Source organism: Aspergillus fijiensis (assembly GCF_003184825.1).
Source record: "Aspergillus fijiensis CBS 313.89 unplaced genomic scaffold BO72scaffold_5, whole genome shotgun sequence".
Classification (NCBI taxonomy): Eukaryota; Fungi; Ascomycota; class Eurotiomycetes; order Eurotiales; family Aspergillaceae; genus Aspergillus; species Aspergillus fijiensis.
The window spans coordinates 147,816-167,068 of record NW_024468981.1 but is presented as its reverse complement, the minus strand read 5'-3'; the positions used below and the strand labels follow the sequence as shown (position 1 = coordinate 167,068).

General features: G+C 52.3%; 8 protein-coding genes and 1 non-coding gene across 9 annotated transcripts; 4 read left to right on the top strand and 5 right to left on the bottom strand.

Annotated features, from left to right (window-relative positions):
• Positions 1-465: 465 nt before the first annotated feature.
• BO72DRAFT_465307 (putative aminotransferase) lies at positions 466-1,743 on the top strand (the record flags this gene model as incomplete). Its single annotated transcript, XM_040946700.1, has 1 exon — positions 466-1,743. The coding sequence occupies one exon, from the start codon at positions 466-468 to the stop codon at positions 1,741-1,743; it is 1,278 nt and encodes a 425-aa protein (XP_040805386.1).
• A 36-nt stretch (positions 1,744-1,779) lies between these two features.
• BO72DRAFT_474578 (GFA family protein) lies at positions 1,780-2,654 on the bottom strand. Its single transcript, XM_040947274.1, has 4 exons — positions 2,436-2,654; positions 2,338-2,384; positions 2,217-2,280; positions 1,780-2,160 (listed from the first exon to the last, which is right to left on the bottom strand). The coding sequence occupies exons 1-4, from the start codon at positions 2,485-2,487 to the stop codon at positions 1,910-1,912; spliced, it is 414 nt and encodes a 137-aa protein (XP_040805385.1). The 5' UTR covers positions 2,488-2,654; the 3' UTR covers positions 1,780-1,909.
• A 645-nt stretch (positions 2,655-3,299) lies between these two features.
• On the top strand, positions 3,300-6,085 carry BO72DRAFT_444430 (uncharacterized protein). Its single transcript, XM_040943806.1, has 6 exons — positions 3,300-3,419; positions 3,486-3,735; positions 3,789-4,510; positions 4,569-4,986; positions 5,039-5,336; positions 5,399-6,085. Coding segments are annotated over exons 1-6 (2,070 nt in total). The 5' UTR covers positions 3,300-3,418; the 3' UTR covers positions 5,780-6,085.
• Positions 5,867-7,677, bottom strand: BO72DRAFT_420841 (Auxin Efflux Carrier superfamily). The gene is made up of 4 exons (XM_040942738.1): positions 7,273-7,677; positions 6,425-7,199; positions 6,181-6,361; positions 5,867-6,124 (listed from the first exon to the last, which is right to left on the bottom strand). Exons 1-4 carry the CDS (start codon positions 7,508-7,510, stop codon positions 6,035-6,037), a joined length of 1,284 nt encoding a protein of 427 aa, XP_040805383.1. The 5' UTR covers positions 7,511-7,677; the 3' UTR covers positions 5,867-6,034.
• Positions 7,678-7,923: 246 nt separating this feature from the next.
• Positions 7,924-7,997, bottom strand: BO72DRAFT_t33. Its single transcript has one exon. It is a non-coding gene; the product is annotated as a tRNA-Asn (tRNA).
• An 850-nt stretch (positions 7,998-8,847) lies between these two features.
• On the bottom strand, positions 8,848-10,751 carry BO72DRAFT_516231 (Metallo-dependent hydrolase). The gene has a single exon (XM_040949575.1). The coding sequence runs from the start codon at positions 10,419-10,421 to the stop codon at positions 8,949-8,951; it is 1,473 nt and encodes a 490-aa protein (XP_040805382.1). The 5' UTR covers positions 10,422-10,751; the 3' UTR covers positions 8,848-8,948.
• Positions 10,752-11,146: 395 nt separating this feature from the next.
• Positions 11,147-12,548, top strand: BO72DRAFT_465302 (SNG1 family protein; the record flags this gene model as incomplete). The annotated part of the gene is made up of 5 exons (XM_040946699.1): positions 11,147-11,237; positions 11,307-11,323; positions 11,362-11,931; positions 12,045-12,399; positions 12,496-12,548. The coding sequence occupies 5 exons, from the start codon at positions 11,147-11,149 to the stop codon at positions 12,546-12,548; spliced, it is 1,086 nt and encodes a 361-aa protein (XP_040805381.1).
• An 893-nt stretch (positions 12,549-13,441) lies between these two features.
• On the bottom strand, positions 13,442-15,529 carry BO72DRAFT_524331 (fungal specific transcription factor domain-containing protein; the record flags this gene model as incomplete). The annotated part of the gene is made up of 5 exons (XM_040949862.1): positions 15,447-15,529; positions 15,331-15,385; positions 14,107-15,276; positions 13,741-14,006; positions 13,442-13,680 (listed from the first exon to the last, which is right to left on the bottom strand). Coding segments are annotated over exons 1-5 (1,809 nt in total), but the record flags the coding sequence as incomplete, so codon positions are not given.
• Positions 15,530-17,226: 1,697 nt separating this feature from the next.
• Positions 17,227-17,960, top strand: BO72DRAFT_455283 (uncharacterized protein; the record flags this gene model as incomplete). The annotated part of the gene is made up of 2 exons (XM_040946227.1): positions 17,227-17,872; positions 17,929-17,960. The coding sequence occupies 2 exons, from the start codon at positions 17,227-17,229 to the stop codon at positions 17,958-17,960; spliced, it is 678 nt and encodes a 225-aa protein (XP_040805379.1).
• Positions 17,961-19,253: the final 1,293 nt, after the last annotated feature.

The following is a 19,253-nucleotide window of genomic DNA, read 5'->3' as shown; positions in this document are numbered from 1 at the left end:
TCAACCGCCTTACTTGGACATCCAATTATATAAACCAGGCTCTCAAAGCTGCTTCCACCTACAAGATCCACTCCGTCTCCAACATCTCCACATTTCGCCTTGGCATAACCTACCAAAGTCTGCTTCCCCAAATCTCCAACTCTGGTCCCGCGCCTTACCGACCAAAACCTGAGTCTGCGCCCTGCAGAAATCCTGTCGATAAGATGTGACTCAATACCGGTTCTTGAATCCGACACGGACTCCTTCTCCTCAGTGATACGGGTCTCGCCTGCATAATCTTCGAGTGATAAGCACCTGATTGGATGCACGGGTCCTGCCAGCTGCTTTGATGCGAGTCATCGGCTTTTCTGAAGACATCTAATACAGTCACTAGATCCCGGGCTCTCCCCCTCTTTACAATCCCCTACAAACTCAAACGTACCAGACCACATCACCATGGCCTCAGCTACACTTCCGACATCAGCGATGTCCCAAAGGGCGCAGGATGTGATCCAGAAGGTCAGCAACAACGTCATGTGGGACGTGATGAAAGACGTCTGGTGCGAGACGACCAATCCGAATGGCTACGTCAACGTCGGTGTGGCGGAGAACTCGCTGATGCACGGGATGCTGCTGAAACACCTGAACCGCACCCTCGAGCTCCCGGCCAAATACCTCACCTACAACGACGGTGGTGGCGGTTCCGTGCGACTCCGCCGCGCGATGGCCGCATTCATCAACCGGCATTTCAGCCCCGTCATGCCCGTGACTGCCGACCACCTGGTCGTCACCAACGGGGTCTCCCCGGCCATCGAGCACGTAGCGTGGTCTTTCTGTGATCCCGGGGAAGGGATCCTTCTCGGCCGTCCATTCTACGGGACCTTCATTCCCGACCTCTCGCTCCGGTTCGGTGCGTCAGTGGTGCAGGTCGCCTTCGACGACTGCGACCCGTTCAGCCTCGAGGCAGTCGACAAGTATGAGCAGGCTCTGCTGCGATTCCAGACCGACACCGGCCGCCGAGTCAAGGCGCTGATGCTCTGCCACCCGCACAACCCGCTGGGACGGTGCTACCCACGTCAAGTGCTGATCGCACTGATGAGACTCTGCCAGAAGTACCAAATGAACTTCATCAGCGACGAGATCTACGCATTATCGGTGTGGGAGAACACTGTCGATCAGGCCCCGGCACCTGTGGCGTTTGAATCCGCCCTCTCCATCGACCTCACCGACATCATCGACCCCGCCCTCGTCCATGTGCTCTGGGGCCTGAGTAAAGACTTCGGCGCCAACGGGCTGCGGATGGGGGTGATAATTTCCCAGTTCAACCAGGACGTCCACGCGGCTTTGGGTGGGATCTCACTGTACTCGTATACTTCCGGGACGGCCGATCACCTGGCGTCACTGCTTCTCGAGGATGTCGAGTTCACGGAAAGGTACATTGCTAGAAATCAAGACAAACTGTCTACGACGTATGCGTATGCGACGCGCCGCCTCAAAGGGTTGGGGATCGAGTATGCGCCTGGCTGTAACGCTGCGTTCTTCTTGTGGGTGAACCTGGGGAAGAGGTATGTTGAGCTGCATCCCGAAGAGGCGGGAAGCGTAGTGGGCGAGAAGGTGATGCAGCGACTACTGCAGAAGAGGGTGTTTCTCGCCAGTGGTACGTTATTTGGGTCGGAGAAGGACGGGTGGTTTAGGATTGTTTTTACGCATCCCGTGGAGTTCTTGGACTTGGCTTTCGGCAGGATTGCTGCTGCTCTAGAGTAGCCTACACTAGAGTTAGATTAAACCAATACATTTAAGAGTGTTTTTCAGAGCTCTGCCGCACTATCGTGCTGTTATTTTACAACCCACAATCGAGTATACGTCATGAGCATTCATTCTGATAGACTCAAAACCTGTTATGGCATCAACAACTCGAATTCACCGACCCTTAACCAAAGCGCGGCTCCTGCTTGGCGCCCTCGACAGCAGCCAAATACGACGGCCGGTCCTTGACGTAGAACTCGATATCCACCTTCCCACCCAGGTTGGTGTCGCCGTTGTCCAAAGTACCCGCCTTGATCACAGTCTTATCGGCCATGACTTCGAGCTCAGTGTACAAGCTGGATCCGCAAGTCGAACAGAAGAAGTGCTTGTTGATCTTGCCGCTGGCCCCGACAACGTCATAGGAGGAGGGTGTTCCTGGATGCGTTAGGATTGACTGATGGATTGGGACTTGGGGTCTGTCTGCGCTCTACCTTTGTTAATTTTGAAACTCTCGCGGGGAACGACTGCGTTGGAGGTGAAGGCGCCGCCGGTCCACTGAAGGAGATTAGTTCAGCTTGCCTAATGGCCCATATGCGATTCATCCGGACGCACCTTTTGGCAGTCAGTGCAGTGGCAGAGCGCTTTCAGGTACTCATCGGCTGCGGGGAACTTGGTTAGCTCACGGTCCTGGTTGGTTGGGGTGAACATACTTTCAGCGGTGTAGGTGATATTGCCGCAGAGACAGCTTCCGGTGAGAGTCATGGCGTCGAATGATTAGAATATTGAGCTGGGGGGAGAAGATCGATGGGTGTGTTGAGAGCTGAGGGGCAGTTGCAGCTCCCACTCCAGCTGCCAGCTTTATATGACGATCTCCACCCCGCTTCGGAGCAGACACCGAGACGCCGAATTCGATGCCCCTCTTCATTCCCCGGTAACACCGCCCCAGCAGCCCTGGTTCTGGCACCGGGATAAGGTACAACCTGTCATGCTTAAGGAACCAGGTTAGATGGCCAAGCCACGTCCATGTCGATTGATCATGGTGACACGGGATATGAAAGATCTGGTCTAGACTCGGTAATTGACCGTTCGGTCGCGCGCGCAGTGTGACTTGGCTCAAGTCGCGGGGAGATGAACAATTGCTCCGATGACATGGCTCCCAGTATCTAGAGATGAAAAGAGTCAACATGAGCCTCTGCGCCAAAGAACTCATCGACACTGAGGAAATGGAAAGGCTTTAGTGGCTTACTCATATTTTCACAACAGTCACAACCATGTGAAGACACAGTGTATCCATTGAGAGGCATGGCGAAAAGCGCAAGGATTTTGGGCTAGAAACCTCATCGATATAGAATACAATGATAGCTGACTAGCTTCCGTCATCTTATACCTCTGTGCCGACTCCCAAGGTCCTTCGCAACAAGGCCAATGATTCAACACCTCAGGCACGAGTGAATGATGCCTTAGGCTGAAATCTGGACTCCGAACGCCGAACGCCGAGTCCCGAAGGCTAACCGAATACAGACCAATGGAGGGGAACAACGATAAGCTTGACAGGTAAACGTTTATCCATGACACTGGCACGCGCAAAGTGCCACAGGATGCAGACCTCATCATCTCACAGGCTGTGGCAGCTGGAGAGCTTCGAAAAGTAGACGGGCCCTTCACCCTCACATGATACTGTACCATAGAGTCCAGTGAGTCCTGCGTCTCCGAACAACACACACTCATTAGATACCACACGTCAGATCTGACCCTCGCAGTGAATCAGTTTACCAGACCAGACAAGACGCCAGGAGCAGGCAAGAATGTCCGACGACGAAACGGCAAATTTGCTTCTTGTGAACCATGCCGGAAGGACAAGGTACGCTGCGACCACGGAATCCCCGTGTGCTCGCGCTGCTTCCAACGGGATACGGCAACACGCTGCTTCTATCATCCTGCACCTTTGACGCGCAAGTCGGAGACAAAGAACTTGAGAGCGAGCCTTTCGAATGGTGGAAATGCACAGGAGTGAGTGATACTCTGCAACCCGGGTCAATGCTGCTCATTGACGGTGGAACAAGGCTACAGGACCAACAAGAAGCCACGACAGACGTGATCGCGGTCGAAGGACCGAATCGAGAACCGTCGCCCTTCAAAGCGTCTGCGTGTAACCCTGAGATTGAGACACCGCTTCCTGCAGGGTATCTGGGGCCGACCAGTTTTCTCGATGCGTTTGCAGAGACTCGGGATACCGACAAGCAGCCGCCCACGGCCACTCAGACCGAGGCCGCAGAAGCACTGCCCGCCCACTGGGCACACAAAGTAGCCGAGATTCTCCGCTGGCTGAAGGAACTGCCCATTATCGAGCACTTGGTGCATGAGTATTACCGACTCAGCCAGTCCGCCGCCATACCCGCCCCGTTTATCCTGAACGCATTAGCCTCCTTGTTAGGGGACACTGCTTCAGCCACGTCCGTTCTCCACAACACCAGCAAGCGCTTGGTGATTCCACCGACAACAGAGGGTAGTGGATTTCATGAGCTTTTCACCGGTCGCCATCTTCGACTCGAGATCATCGCCATTATTGGTGCCCTCGCCGGCAAAGCTAGCTGCTTCGCGCTGGCCCACGGCAAGGTGTCCAGACATTTCGGCCCAGACTACCAGGCCCGTTTCCCTCGAAGAATGATGACGATGTGTGACACGGTCCTCGAGGTCTGTCGGTTCCTTACGCCGACCAATGATTTGACAGTGTGGCTACAGCATGAGAGCTTACTTCTGTCTGGCTTGCTGCATGGTGATACAAGTGCGCTTATCCAGAATCTGGCTTGGGATTGGAAAGCTGACGAATGGATTCTGCACAGGCTCTGAAACATGGCACCGACTCGGCGAACTCTCCACCACCCTCTTCGAGCTCGGTCTCCACCGCGAATCCAACGAACTCCCCATCTTCCTCGCCGAAACTCGACGACGAATATTCGCCGCCGCGTACCAGCTCGACAAGACGGTCGCCACTTTCCTCGGTCGACCCCCGCGTATCTCCATCCGCCACTCTGACTGCAAGCCCCCACTCGATCTCGCGGACGAGATCCTCACAGCCGACAGCGGACATTTACAACTTATCACCAAGACGCTGGACGATAGCGGATGGAGTCTCCAAGAGCCCCCGGTCTTCCAGCGAGCATCCTGGATCCGTGTACGGTTTGAGCTCGGCACCCTCCGCGAGGAGATTCTCGAACTGTCTCTCCGCCCACCCAGCGCCGACACCGCCGCACAATTAAGGTAGCACCTCGGCCCTTTAAACACACACGATGAGATACTAACATAGACCTAGAGACATTTCCCTCCGCTCCGAAAAGACCTGGTCCTCCCTGCCGAAACACCTACGATCCTCTGTAGCTGCATGGAGGGAACCGGGCATCCTCTCCGTGAGCGCGCGCCTCATGCTAACGGTCGCCCACCTGGCGCACCTATACGATGAATTTCTCGTGCAGAGGCTGCTTCTACGCGAAGACAGTCAAGCACAGGGTGCACTGCTGAAGGTCAGCGCGCAAATCCTCTCGACGGTGTTGACGCTAGGAACATACGGGGAGGCGGCCACGGTGGACTTGCGCCGTGATTTTATTTGGGCTGTAAGATGCTCCGAGACAAAAAGCTTTGGCATCTAGGTGATTGACATTTACTGTGTACACAGATCCTACTCTACGGCTTTCCCAGCGCAAGTGTACTAGTGAAAGCACTGCAGACCCAGAGCCGAACTGACCAACCGCTTCCCTATGTCTATGCCGGATCGCGAGCGGCGCTGATCCGCGACCTCAGCGTCTTCCTGTCACATTTGGAATCCATCGCGAAGACAGACAAGGTGCATGGGCTACTGTGTGAGCGGACGAGCAAAGCACTCTTGCAGATTTTGGACGAGGTGTTGGAATCGGGGCTATCCAGCGCGCCGCTCCCTCCCTCCGAACTTGGCGATTTGTCGGATTTGGTGTCCGATGATTTGGGCTTACTTGGGGATGAGATGGACTTCTGGGGAGGTGTGGATCCGGGGATTGTGTTTGATCAGTGGCTACTGTGATTTGGTTGGCATGTACACTGGTGATACCCGCCCCAGGGCTGATTCCGATCTCCTGCTATCGTTGACTACGGTATTTGCTAGTTGGCTATATCGACACTGTGAATATATTCAGCTCTAGGTCTACCCCTCTAACATCTTACTATTAACCATAACATGTCCAGATCCTCTACCCGATCCAAAACACCATGATTATATACCGTCCAACCAAGACACAATCTACACAGCCTCATACTCCATCGCCAAGCAATCTCCTACCTACTTAGCCGACTGCGCAAAGATCTTCTCCGAAGCGTGCAACGCTCCAGCGACAGTGAAGGATGTAAACGGTGAAAGACAATACTGGCTCTACAACCGCAGAAGTCAGTAAGACCAGCCCCGCAACCACACACACGGGCACGTACCGTCAAAGCCTTGACAACCGTCAACTTCTCCTCCTCGGAGACATTCGCCAACTCGGCCAGCCCGGAGATGACCAACGACGGCGGCCCCGTCGGCATGAGCATCATACTGAACCAGAGAATGGGATCATCGCCCAGCAGACTGGTCTTCGCGGCGAACACATACACCAACGAGATACTAATCCTACACCCCCGAAGTAGCAGCGTCAGCAATGCACTTCCTGCCAGAAGGGAGGGGGAAACATACGCAGGCCAAAGCACAAAACGCACGAGAAAGACAAACACGACAGCGCGCCAGGGGACGTGCCCGCTCTTGGCGCTGCGCTGGATATTCTGGAAGCTGACGCCGAGCTTCCCGCCCACGATGAACAGCTGCAGGGTGGTGAACAGCTTGCCGATGTTCTTGATGCTCAGCACGAGCCAGGCGTTGAAGATCCCGCCGTCCTCGTTCTTATTGAAGAACGCGCGGTGCAGCGGCGGCGTGAGGCCCAGCAGACCTCCCAGAAACAACCCCAGCAACATATTCAAAACGGTCGGGTTGTCGAACGAGAGCGCCTCCTCCTTCAGCTTGTCGGGAAGCAGACGGAGGAGCGGGGCGCAGGCCGCGCGGGACTTCCCCTGGATCTGCGAGCCCGTCCGCCGGACAGACGCAGGGAGCAGCGGACTCTGCTCATCCGCGCCATCCTCTTCATCCCCCTCGCCTTCCCTGTAACCCCTCGCATCTCCCTCCGCATCCGCCTGCTGCAACAACTTCGGCCCAACCACATAGGTCAGAAGGTTACTCACCACCGCACAAATCAGCAGATAACTCTGCGACCGGTCCACCGCATCGGACACACTATCCCCATCTTTCAGCAACCGCTTCAAACTCCCCGTACTCTCCAGCGACTGGATGAGTAACAGCGGCAGCGCCGTGGTATTATTGAACGCGCACGCGGCGGTTACCCACGCAGGGAGACGCAGGACGCGCTCGCCGAGCTTGCCGATCACGAGAGAGACGAAGACCACGATCGTGCTCCAGACTACGCCCGTCAGTATCGTAGCCCATTCACACTGTGCCGGCCAATGCAACCAAAAATATGGGGACGAACATACCCAGGATAGGAAGATAGTTTAGTATGCTCGAGAGATGCAGGTTCGACCCGAGGTTCACGACCATCAGCGCCGGGAAGAAGAGTTTGATCCCGAGGCCTGAGACATCCTTAATGGAGGTCTCGCTGACGAAGCCGGCGTAGCGGGCGATGACGCCGTAGGCCAGCGTCAGCAGGACGGACACGCAGGCCTGGAAGGCGCCGAGGAAGGAGGTCCCCAGGTCTTGGAAGGAGACGGACATTGGAGCACGATAGTGGTAGTGTGTTTCCACGTCGGTTGAAAATACTGAGACCAGAGTACACGTGGGCGCAAGGATAGACTTCAGAGCAAAGGAGGGTCGAATGGGAATGTGATTGATACAGGAATTCCCGGGGTAAAGATGGAAGGAGAAGGAGGAGGTGGTGGTGGTGGTGGTGGTGGTGGGTGGAAATGACGTATGCTTCACGGGGAATGATGATGGTGGATCCACTCGTCCGGGGTAAACAAGCTTTGGGCCGGAGATTTTGATGTCAATGAAAAGTTAATCTGGTGCAACCAGAGAGATTATGAGACGTCTGCTGGGAGAATTGGATTACGGATGCTTGTGAGTGTACTGTAAGTGACAGGGAAGCGCAATAAAAAAACTTCCGATTCTGACCGAAAAAAGAAACCAAACGTCCTAGGAGAGGATCGAACTCTCAACCTCACGATTAACAGTCGTACGCGCTAACCAATTGCGCCACCAAGACGATTCGTTGGAAGTTGCCAAATACTTTTGTTATATCCCCAAACAACAATCGATCGAACTTATAAACACGCCGATCGCAAGTAGTCTGCGTTTTGCTCCCGCCTTAGCCAAGCAGTCCACTATACTGATTGTACTAGGCGCACGTGGAGGACTAGAGCAGACGCACCAACTGAAGGACCAGTTAGCCAGTACCTTAGTGATGGGATGTCTTGGTAGAGCACGCTTTTACTTCTCAATGGGGTCACCAGTATTCTCAATGCGAACGGCATCACAGGCACAAGATGATGTTGTCATGGCTTTTGCTGGCGTGGGAAAGTATGGAGAGGGGATGATATGTTGGATTTGGGGAAGTGAAAGAGAGGGGAGGGTGGACGTCTCCTAAGTATCAATTCTTGCCTGCCACTACACCACCTGCCGCCAGATAAAGGCCCTTCGTTGAGTTGCTTTTCCGAGTGTCCAGTCACAACAATCCCCTCGAAGTCAACTCGTTCAGCATACTATGTAGTGCTTCTCTCCCCACTCTTCAAGGCCCGATAGGAGAAGTCCCACTTGGCCTGTCCTCTGCATGGGAATGGGCCACGGATGAGAATCATCTTAAAAGCAGTCACTGGTATTGTTTATAGTTCCTAGGTATTCCTTGGGCGCAGGGACGCGACCATGTGCGCCTCCCAACCAATCGGAATAAGCCCACTGATCCACAACCGGCGACATCCTTCGACTCTATCGGATGCCAGAACTACAGGCTACACGGCCATCAACAGCACCTATTTTTTTTAGCATTTGGTGTCTAGGTAGATTCCCCTCTTGTAGCGGCTATAAAGGTGTGATTTCTTTTCTATTTTTTTTTTCTTGAATGAAAGATCTCAATTTATGATGAAAGAGTGGAAACTGATCCATATCTTTTAACTTGTACAAGGTGGCGCCAGAGAAAACCCTCTTAGCCGGAGCCAGCCTATCTTTGCCTCATCCAATCTCCCCTCGTCTTTTCGCCAAAATGGGCTTTGGCCAGGTTAGAACGAGTCAAATTCTCTGCATCCAGAAGGTATTGACGAATCCCTTCGATTGTCATCTCAGGTCGCATCCTTTCCACGTTCTCCATGATCCGTTGTAGCCCGGCCTTGGCCTTGAGACGAATATCCGCGATGTCGTGTCCGACCAGATGGCCGTCGCGTTTGCGAACCTCCCCCTTTACCATAACAGTGTCCACATCGGCCGGGCTGGAGTGCAGAACCGCCGTCGCAAGGGGATACGCCGATGCGCTCAGCGCGCGCTTGGAGGAGATGAGGACCACATCGGCCTGTTTGCCGGGTGTCAAGGTGCCGATTCGATCCAGCATTCCTACGGCTTCCGCACCGTTCCTCGTTCCCCAACGGAGGGCATCGCGAACGCCAAAGTCCAGTTCGAGGGGCACCTGGCGGGTTCGGTGGACGGCGTCGTTGTCGAAACACCGCTGCATCTGCAGTGCGAGTCGCATCTGGGAGAGCAGATCGGGCGCCACCGCGCTGGAGGTGTCGATGCTTAGAGACGGCTGGATACCGTGTTCGATGCACGCTCGGATGGGAGGGACTCCCATGCCCATCTGCATCTCGGTTTCCGTCGCGATGGACACTTTACCCTGCGACCGGGCGATGAGGCCAATTTCCCGCTTCGTCAGGTTGGTGCAATGGATGTAGAGGTGGCCCGGCATCATCAGGCCGTGTTGCGCGCGTTCTTCGATGTCTTTGGTGATGATGGAGTTCTCGATGGCGCACGAATGGGAGCAGCAGAAGAGCGCGTGCTCGTCGGCGAACTTTAGTTCCGTACGGGTCAAGTCAAAGGGAACTGTGCCGGGCTGACTGAGAGCCATTCCGATCTGGACGAGGGCGTCAGAAGGCGTTTTCGACTTGAGCTCTCCGACGTGGGCCAGACGGGCTTTCCAGCCGTCCATTCCAACCGCGGCACTGCCGTATGCGTCGTCACTCATGGCAAAGCAGAAGAAAGCCCGGATTCCCGACTTGTGCAACCCCCGGAGCTCAGCCTCTGCGTGTTCGCCGGAGTGGAAGGACTCGCAGGTATCAACAATCGTGGTCACCCCGCTGTCAAGCGCTTCCAACGCGCCCACATACGAAGAGAGCTCCATGTCGGGGACACTCGTGGCTGGCAGCCATCTCAAGTAGGTGTTGGACAGGAAATGGAATAGCGATTGGTCTGCTCCCAAGCCGCGAGTCAAAGACATAGATGCGTGCCGGTGAGTGTCGACCATGCCGGGTATGAGGACCCCATCGGTTGTGTCGATGATTTCCGCGTCAGGGCTCTTGATATCTTCTGCCCTCCCAACAGCTGTGATGAGGCCATCTTCCACCAGCACCGCACCATTGGGGAAGTCTCCAAGCGAGTCATCCATGGTAGCAACATACCCCCCTGTGAACAGATACTTCCCAGCCATGGCGGATTTTGGGCCCTCGCGATTCAGGTGAGAAGTGGTTTAAAGAAAAGATTGGGAAGGAGATGACAATTCACAATAACGTCGTCTGACAGGAAAGGGACGCATTTTTATGCTTTTCGGGGTCCCCCTCCGCCAAGCAAGATGTCACGATCATCCAGGCCTACGGATCCTGCTTTTGGAAGCCGGCAAGGATGGTTTCACCAGCCATCTTCTTCCTATCGCGAATGGGATGTATTCCGCCACAAGCAGGTCCGCCAAAAGTGAGACAGATCCATCCAAAGAAGAGACCTTTTACGTGTAGTGGTCCAATGGCCCACGTATGCGTCGCTGATCAGTTCCTCTCGGGGTGCTGACAGCGAGCTGGTTCACTTCAGTCCCCTCGGCCTCGACTTGAACGAGTTGGTAATGCATATAGAAAATCCGCTATTTTTCATTGCGGGCGAAGTCCGAGCCGTAGGGGTGTCAAAAAGTGGATCCGATGTTTTAATGGGAATATCCCACCGTGAATCTATCCAATCGGGGTCCTCCCACACTGGGGTGTTCTGTCGTCATTGATGTCCCGGCGCAAATAGACTGAGCAGGTGCCGCATAACCTGTTCAGAGCTGGGATCACTACCCGAGTAACCTCCGAATTGGTATTTTCGCTGAGCTGGCTTGAGTCCATCGTTGCCTTTCCTCCTGGCTTCTATAGCATCGGCTGCCTTGTACTCCTCTCATTGCGGACCATGGCGGAAGCCCACAAGGAGCCCGTGGGATTCTTCGAACCTCGCATCAAGGATGTCAAATGCCGTGTTTATCATCAGTGGGCGAGAATAGGTAGGCATTCCAGCATGGAGGCCGGAAGGAAATGACACATCTCGCTGACTGTCGTACTCGGTTCTTCAGTATTGCTCCTATGTATCGTGATTCTCAGCGTCATGTCCCTTTTCGGGCATCGCAGTTCCGCGTCCCACAGAAAATGCATAACCTGACCGTTTGGGTGATTGATTTTGATGGCCAGGAAGAGACTCGACATGATGTGAGGGAAGATCCAATCGTTGGGCCAGCCATGATGAAATTCACACATTCCAAGGCGAGTGTTACGACGGGTCTCGCATACACGAATCAGTCGCCGGCGGATTTCAATTACGATCCCCAGGCCCTGAAGCAAGCGGTGTACGATGAACACATCTATGCAGCCGTGATTGTGAGTTTTAACGCAACGGCCCTTCTCTTGCATGCTGTAAGGAACGGGGACTCCGCCAACAGACCGACAGAGGCCGCCCAGTTCGTCACAATCAGTGCCCGAGATCAAACCACATACTCGACTTACATCGAGCCCGCACTCAACACCTTTGAGTGCGGGTTCATGGGCTATTTTGGGCGTCGCTGGGTGGAACAACTGGCTGAGCAGAATACCTCGTCTCAACTGCTGCAGACAAACGCCCGCCAGGCCGTCAATCCTGCCATCGGGTTTGACCGGCTCGACTTGCGGCCGTTTTCCTCCGCCGTGGCCATCCCTGCCGTCACGGTGGGCTTGGTTTACCTGATCATCTTGGCATTTTTTTAATCTTTCCCTTCCTGACGCCCGTCCACATGCAGCTCCTTAAGGGCAATCACCCGCCCCTGAAAACCAGCCACTAGGTCGCCTGGCGGATCACATCCAATCTGGCCGCGTGTTGCTTTCTCGCCTTCAGCTACTCCCTGGTCTCGCTTACCTTCCAGATCCCATTCAACAACACCCCCGCGCGCGGGTTCGGATCGGCGCTGAACTCGAATGCGTACGAACGCGGCTCCTTTGTCTTTTTCTGGATGCTGAATTGGGTCGGCATGGCCGCCTTGGAGTTCCCGTGCGAAAACATGGCCATGCTGCTCGGAGCCCCGTACAGCTCCATCTTTCCGATCGTTTGGGTGATAACGAACGCCTCGACGGGCTTTTACGCCTTGGATCTGGCACCCTCTTTCTTCCGTTGGGGATACGCGCGGCCCCTGCACCGAAGTGAGTTTGGCCCTCCCCCCTCCCCCTCTTCCTCTCACTTCCCATCCATTATGGGCTCCTCCTGCAGCCTGCGTCTGACCTGATGATATTCCACAGTTGTCGAAGCCCTGCGCACAATTCTCTTTGGGACTCATTCGCGTATTGGATAGGACTTTGGCATTCTGTTTGCGTGGGTGGGGGTGTCGATTAGCCCTTATACTTTCGTCAATTATGTCATGCAGTAGAAGCAAAAGCAGGCATCGATATCTCCTCCTAGATAGAGGATCTGATGGACACACCAGGTGTCCTGCATCTTATTCGGCGATGTGTTGATGCTCACTTGGCCTTTGTTATTGTTATGTAAGATATAGAACTAAGCAACGCAATGGTCCTTCATCTGTTTCGTGTTTCTGCTTTCTTGCCGATTGTTCCGTTACGGTAGTGAGGCAAGCGGGACTCACTGCTTAGCAATCGCAAAAAGTGACCCTTCCCACAACTATACACGCAAGTAATATCACCATCCAGATAGCTACAGTAGGTGTAGTCCATTCCTGTAACCTTGGAAAGCCGGTCTCTATCCCTGGAGCACCGATTCCGACTGGCCTGGACAACTACACAGTCAAGCAGGCAGAAACGACAAGTGACTCGTCGGAGCCCAACGATTTTATAGAAAACCGACGTGTGTCTGCATACCCCCCGGAGACAGGACGTCGCCCAGGTAGTTTGTTTCGGTTTGTTTCATTGGCTAAATTCAGAGTTTGTGCGTGAAACGAGCTTATGCCGATCGATGGTCTTTTCGCCCTCAATCTCACTGCATTTGCGATTCTTTCTCCAGTTCACAGTATGGGGTCAATCAATAATGTCCCGCCCCAACCCCTGGTGTGTGTGTGTGTGTGTGTGTGTGTGTTGTCAAGATGTGCAACGGGGTCCAAAGAACGTCAAGGACACCGGAGAACGGCCTTAGATGGCATCAAACTCAATAGTAATTGCTTATCCCGATATACAAGGGGTGTCAATCGGCCACCTCGCCTACCCGTCGAAGCAGGCGGTTGAAAGCCTGCCACGACCGACTTTCAATCCCGCTGAAGAATTCGTCCGAGTCGGTGCGTAAAAGCACCTTGGCAATGAGCCATATTTCGTTGGCCCGGTTCATGAAGCCGGCCATCTCCATCTCTTCGGTGCTAATGCGTGACATCAGCCTCTCCCATAGCAGCTTCCATCTGGACAAGGCGCGATCCAGGGAAGGCAATTGTACTTGCATCATCCGGCTTGCAAAGGCCGAGAATATTACCACGTGCAGCCCTGGGAACCCATGAGTCTTGGTAATACGGTTCAAGGGTTCTGCGGGGTGTGGATACAGACCAGCTATCACAGTAAAAAGCCCGAAAATACCAAGATTGTTGAGGGCGGGATGGCTGGGTCCGTCCCAGGCACCATTCATGAGGAGATCGATCACCTCGGGGACGGAAGGTGACCGTGGGGTGTTGGCGCATGGTGACGAATAGTAGTTGGCAAACAGGAGCTCGTTGCAGGGCAAATCTGCCTTTGATTCTGCGATCGTGATCATCGGAGGAGAGCGTAGACATACCACAAACTGGCTGTCAAGTAGCAGAATGAAGGCGGCCGTCCTGTGCCAGGGGATCAGTAATGCAAAATCTAGGCCATGAAGCAAACCCTAGACAAGCGAGGTTTACACGTGTCTGCTATATTGAAAGGATGCGGTACTACCTGATCATTGACTCCTTCTGGCAGTCCCGAGATTTCCACGCCGACCGTGGCGACTCGTCATGGCGCCGACAACAAAAAAGGGATTGGGACCGCGCGGCATGTACTAACATGGGGAATCTCTGGTATCTTACCCTTTGCAGAATGCCAGGTTGATTGCGCCCGATTTGCAAGTGTAAGAGAATTACGCCTGCCTTTAGTGCCTCGTGTTCCTCTAACTCTGAAGACGGAGAATTCCTTTGACCTGGGTTAAATACTGGCAAGCTGAACAAATATTCCTCGGCAATATCAAAACAATCCACGGCTAGATCGAAAGTATCTCTCGGATATGAGTGTAACGAGCCGCCTAGAAAAAGTACCAATAGCAATGGCACAGTTGTAGATTGAGCCTGCAATGCTGGGAGGTAAAGGATCGGACAATGTCGGTGGCAATGTTGCAGGTAGAGATGCGTAAATGCAAGTATGTTTTCTGCTGAGAAAAGATTCTGATCGATGGCATTATCCAGATGGGTTCGTGACGGGTTGCAGGTGGCAAAGCTCCTTAGAGCTTCAAGCACTTCTTGCGCGCGTTGGGCGAGAGTCTCGCCCAATATGTTGTCTTTGGGTTCTTTGGGTTCATCAGGAGTTGCATGAGTTATTCCTTGATTATCAGGCTCAATGCTCATAGGCCAGCCAGATGAGTAATACCCCAGGTTTTCTTCAAAGGGGTAACAATCCGCAATTTCAGGAGCTATATTGGCAGCCTGGCTCCCCAAGTTAGAAGTCTCGACAGTCCTTGCCCGCCCAGAATCAAGCGCCGGATACATGTCCAAGAACGTGTTTTGGGTATTGTAATATTTTAGCAGGAACGGAATGCGCGCCTTAATCAATGTATCTTCAGCGTCCCCAGGCGGCGCAGAGGCGCTCTCCACTACCGTCCTATGGGCAGCTCCGACATCCTGTTCCGGGGGAGGCACCCCCGGCAGAGATTCCTGGAAAAGAGGCTGGACGCGCGTATAGAGACATACCAGGGCCTTGCTTTGGCAGTGGCCGCACGGATGTTTCATATTACAAGATGCTTTGTTGTAAGCGCAATTATCACAGGACTGTCGCGGTCTTCCTTTCTTCTCGGTCCGGGGAAGTGGCCGACCATGTCTTTTCGGACATGTTTTCGCATGGCGACGGGCAGTGTCCCTAGTCAGGGCTTTCTTAGCATGCTTTGTGTCTCGAGAGAAGGTCTAGACGCACTTTCGGTGGAAGCTAGTTTCGCAAAAGAAGCATTGATGTGGTTGTCGTGGAAAATCTAAGCAGTTCGTGCTGGGTCAGCAAAGCGGTATTACACACATTAGGAAAGGAAAGCCTACGGGATCCCTCATGTCGACGCAAATGGGTGTTGGTGGAAAATCTGGTGAGGCACTGCCTGCATATGAAAGGAGCAACCATGACGCCAAAGCCGACGAGATAAATAATGAATTAAGAACAAATGCAGACGGACCTACACATCTGGTCCACGTGAGGAGGGGTGCCTGAGTCAGCATGTGGGACATCTCCGATTGGTTTCCAGACAGGCGGCCAGCGACATCTACCCACTGCCGTTTCATAAGTTATTATTATGAGCATCTACTTTCGTGCCAACATTGGGATGAAACGCTACTACAATAGCACAATTTACAAAAGGAAAACATCAAAAATAATGACATTATTACTCCAGATCCCATGTACATTGTCATTGTATAAGTGTGAAAGTTGTCAACCAATATCAGCGGTTATCCGAGTAACATAATCCACATGCGGGCTGGCTGGCTAGCTAGGATTTTTTATTAACACAACATATATTTTTAAAACTGAAAATCAATATCTTTATATAAACATCCTATAAAGCATTTTATATATATAGCTAAGTTGATTATAACCAGAACAGGAAGATAGCATACATACAAAGCACCTTTGGGTGATATGGTGAAACTTGATATGATTGATATGATAATTGTTGGAGATAACAAAGTTCGGAGGAATTGACCGTCTCGAAGTTCTGCCACTATTAATAGAAGCCTCTGTACTCATATTATAACAGTATACTTATTTTTTAACTGGCTAGTCTCTTAGCCGAAGGGGTACACTGCTACACTGAAAGCCTAGCTACCTTTTTATCTTCTGTACTCTGTTTATTTTCTGTACTCTATTTATTTCTTATTTTTTTTTTTGCTTTCTCTGACTATTTGATATATAAGATATAAAGCAGTCTTGAACCTTATCTTACTTAAAATATGTTATATATATTTATTAAGATCGACATGGACATGCAATAGAGTCCAGTTGAAAACGGGAGAACATGCTCTAAAGAGTAATACCTATACTAAGCCCAACAGCATTAGGAGTAGGTACAAAGAATGCAACACAAATTGATAATAACTTTCAGTCATTTCAAGAAATAGTTGTAGGAGGGAACGACTTGCCATTTTCAAACAAGTGAGACTTGAAGAAATTGGTGAGTCAGGAGATAGATGGCTGCCGACCCCAGGCTCCGTGGCCCCTAGTCTTCCACCGCGCATAACAAAAGCATAAGTGAGCTCAAAGTAAAGCCAGAGATGTACAGAAGATCAGTAGTAAGATGTTAAAAACTGTTCTGGATTATAATAGCATTTAGAAAAGGATTCTTAGAAGCTCTTCCAGTAAGATTCACATGACTTGTTTGTGTAAAGTGCCGAGAAGGTCGGAGTCTCATAGCCGTGTAAGAACTGACATCTATTGACAGCAGTTCACGATGAACAAATATCACAGACCAACCAGAACCAGAACTGTCTACTGTTCAGAGTCGTTGTTCCCTATCAAAGTATCATCCATTCACTCTCTGGCCGATCCCTCTAAAGGCATTGCTAGTGAGAAAACAAAGAATTCACCAGGCCCGCCATAACACACAAACACCGCTCCACGAGAACAAGATGGGGATCTCCATCAACACCATAAAGACAGTCAGAAACTCTCCATGTCGATGAGTCCTTTCAAGAAGGATACTTGAAAGAATTCATCAAATATAAACCTCAGCCCTCAACCTGCCTCCATCAGCACCCTACCACCCACGTCCCGGTCGACATCTCATCACCTTGATATCTACCACATATCGACCCGCTGACAGGCCACAGAATGCAGCCCTTCCAAGAGAAACGCGACAGGCTCAGCACCCTCAAGGGTCCAGAATACTTTCAACTCCTAGCCGAAATCCGCCATGACGACAAATGGTACAAGAAATTGCGGGAGGTAGTGGCCAGCAACCTTAGCGACCGCGACAGCGACAGCAAACTCGCCCGCATCTGCACGGTCCCGGCGGATCGTCTCAATCCCCTGAAGCACATCCTCGACCCGGCGGTGCTATCCAGCGTGGTCCCCTACGAATACGGCGGCCGGGCCGTGGATGTCGAGATCGCGGGCTGGGCGGTCTTCGAGGCGACGGGGCTCGCCATCTCGGGCCGCGTGTACGGGATCCCCGGCGTCTGGGGCATCGACCAGGACTTCCTGCCCGACGGGCGCCGGTGCTGGACCGTGATGGTGTTCCAGGGCACCGAGCTGGACCTGGAGCAATTCCCAGAAGTACTGCGCGACGCAGATTGGTTTATCATCCCTACAGGTGAGTCAACTCCCGTGACTGGCAAAGGGGATGGAAATGTGGGAGCGGACGCTGAAAGTAATCAGACCACTGACGATCAAACTCCCCTTCCCAAGGAGACTCCTGATGATACCGGGGCAGAGCGTACTCTGGTGCTCAGGCCGGGCAAAAAGTCTCTGCCGATCCGTACGAAAACCCCACCCATATAGACTAAGCTTAACTGACTCTCCGAATCTTGATAGATCAAGCAAAGTACTATGAGGCTTTGAGATGATATGATAAAATATCGATTGGATTTTTCTACTTTGTGCGCTGGTCGTCCATGACCATCTTTGTGCCGTATGATATTTTCCTTTCCTCCCCCACTCTCAGTATCGGATAATAGATTCTATTTATTGATATACCCTCTTTTAAACTAGTGAGCTTTGTTATCCTTTGCTAGGCGTCATCTGCTGTCCTTATTTTTCCCTTCGTGATTAGTGCAGATCCCATAGGTGCGTGCGGACAAACGATCTTGATGAGATACATGATGCATGAAAAGTAAAGTACAGTAGATGGGCCCTCACCGTATCACAAATCCAGGGGCCGCTCAGCGCAAAGATTTCTCCCGTTCCCCCGGCTCCGAGCCAAAAGCGCCGGGTCCCAGCATCCCCATCGACACCAGGAAAGAGCCCTAGCCGGCAGGGGCAGAGGCGACGCCTGGCTAAATACCAAGCTACCAGGTACTATGGAAAGGCACCGTTTAGCCATTGCTGATCAACTTGTTGTACAGAGAACGTAGAAGTCCATAGTACATCGGAGTAGCAGGGATCCACTGTAACTAAAACTCCAAGGGTACCTTAGGTTCCAAGTTAGGGCAGCGGGGCAAAGGATTCCATGTTCATTGAAGCCGATGACCGGACCGCCAATTAATCGATCATGATTGACCCCTGAGCTTCTACAAACTATCAGTGTACACAAGAGTCGCTCACCTTTTGACCTTCCAAGAGCTGAAGATCTTTCGAGAAGCTGTGGTAGAACAATTATAGCAGTTTGAATCGGTCTGAGATTTAATTCCGCCCGACAAATATTGCTCACCCGTATTACCTTGTTGTTTCTACAGAGTGTGACGCTGCTGGAGAAGCATCGATGTGTAAAGTATGTACAGTATACCCTGACCACGTCTTCCGTAACAAATTCGATCTCCCACCGTCAATACGTTCATATGTCTCCTTTGATATCTTGGAGTCAAGACTCATCATACTTGGTGCATTGAGCGACCGGAAAGAGGCCAAATCAAACTGGCCCACTTTGGATTAACACGGGCATATCTTCCCTATGAATCTCACGTTCCCTTAGAATACCCAAGCTCATCTGGCAAAAGCTCTCTAAGCAGTGTTGCGTCAGGGTTTCTGTTTCCCTGCCATAGGGTATCCAAGGATATAGATTACAGGAGTAGATTTAGAATAATATCAGACACAGTAGATTTCAGTTTCAAAAGTAGTAGATTATAGAAAGTGTAATAATAATTTTAATTAGGCAGGCTGCTAGGTAGCTAGATACATTAGTCTGAAGGCGGAATGAAAGG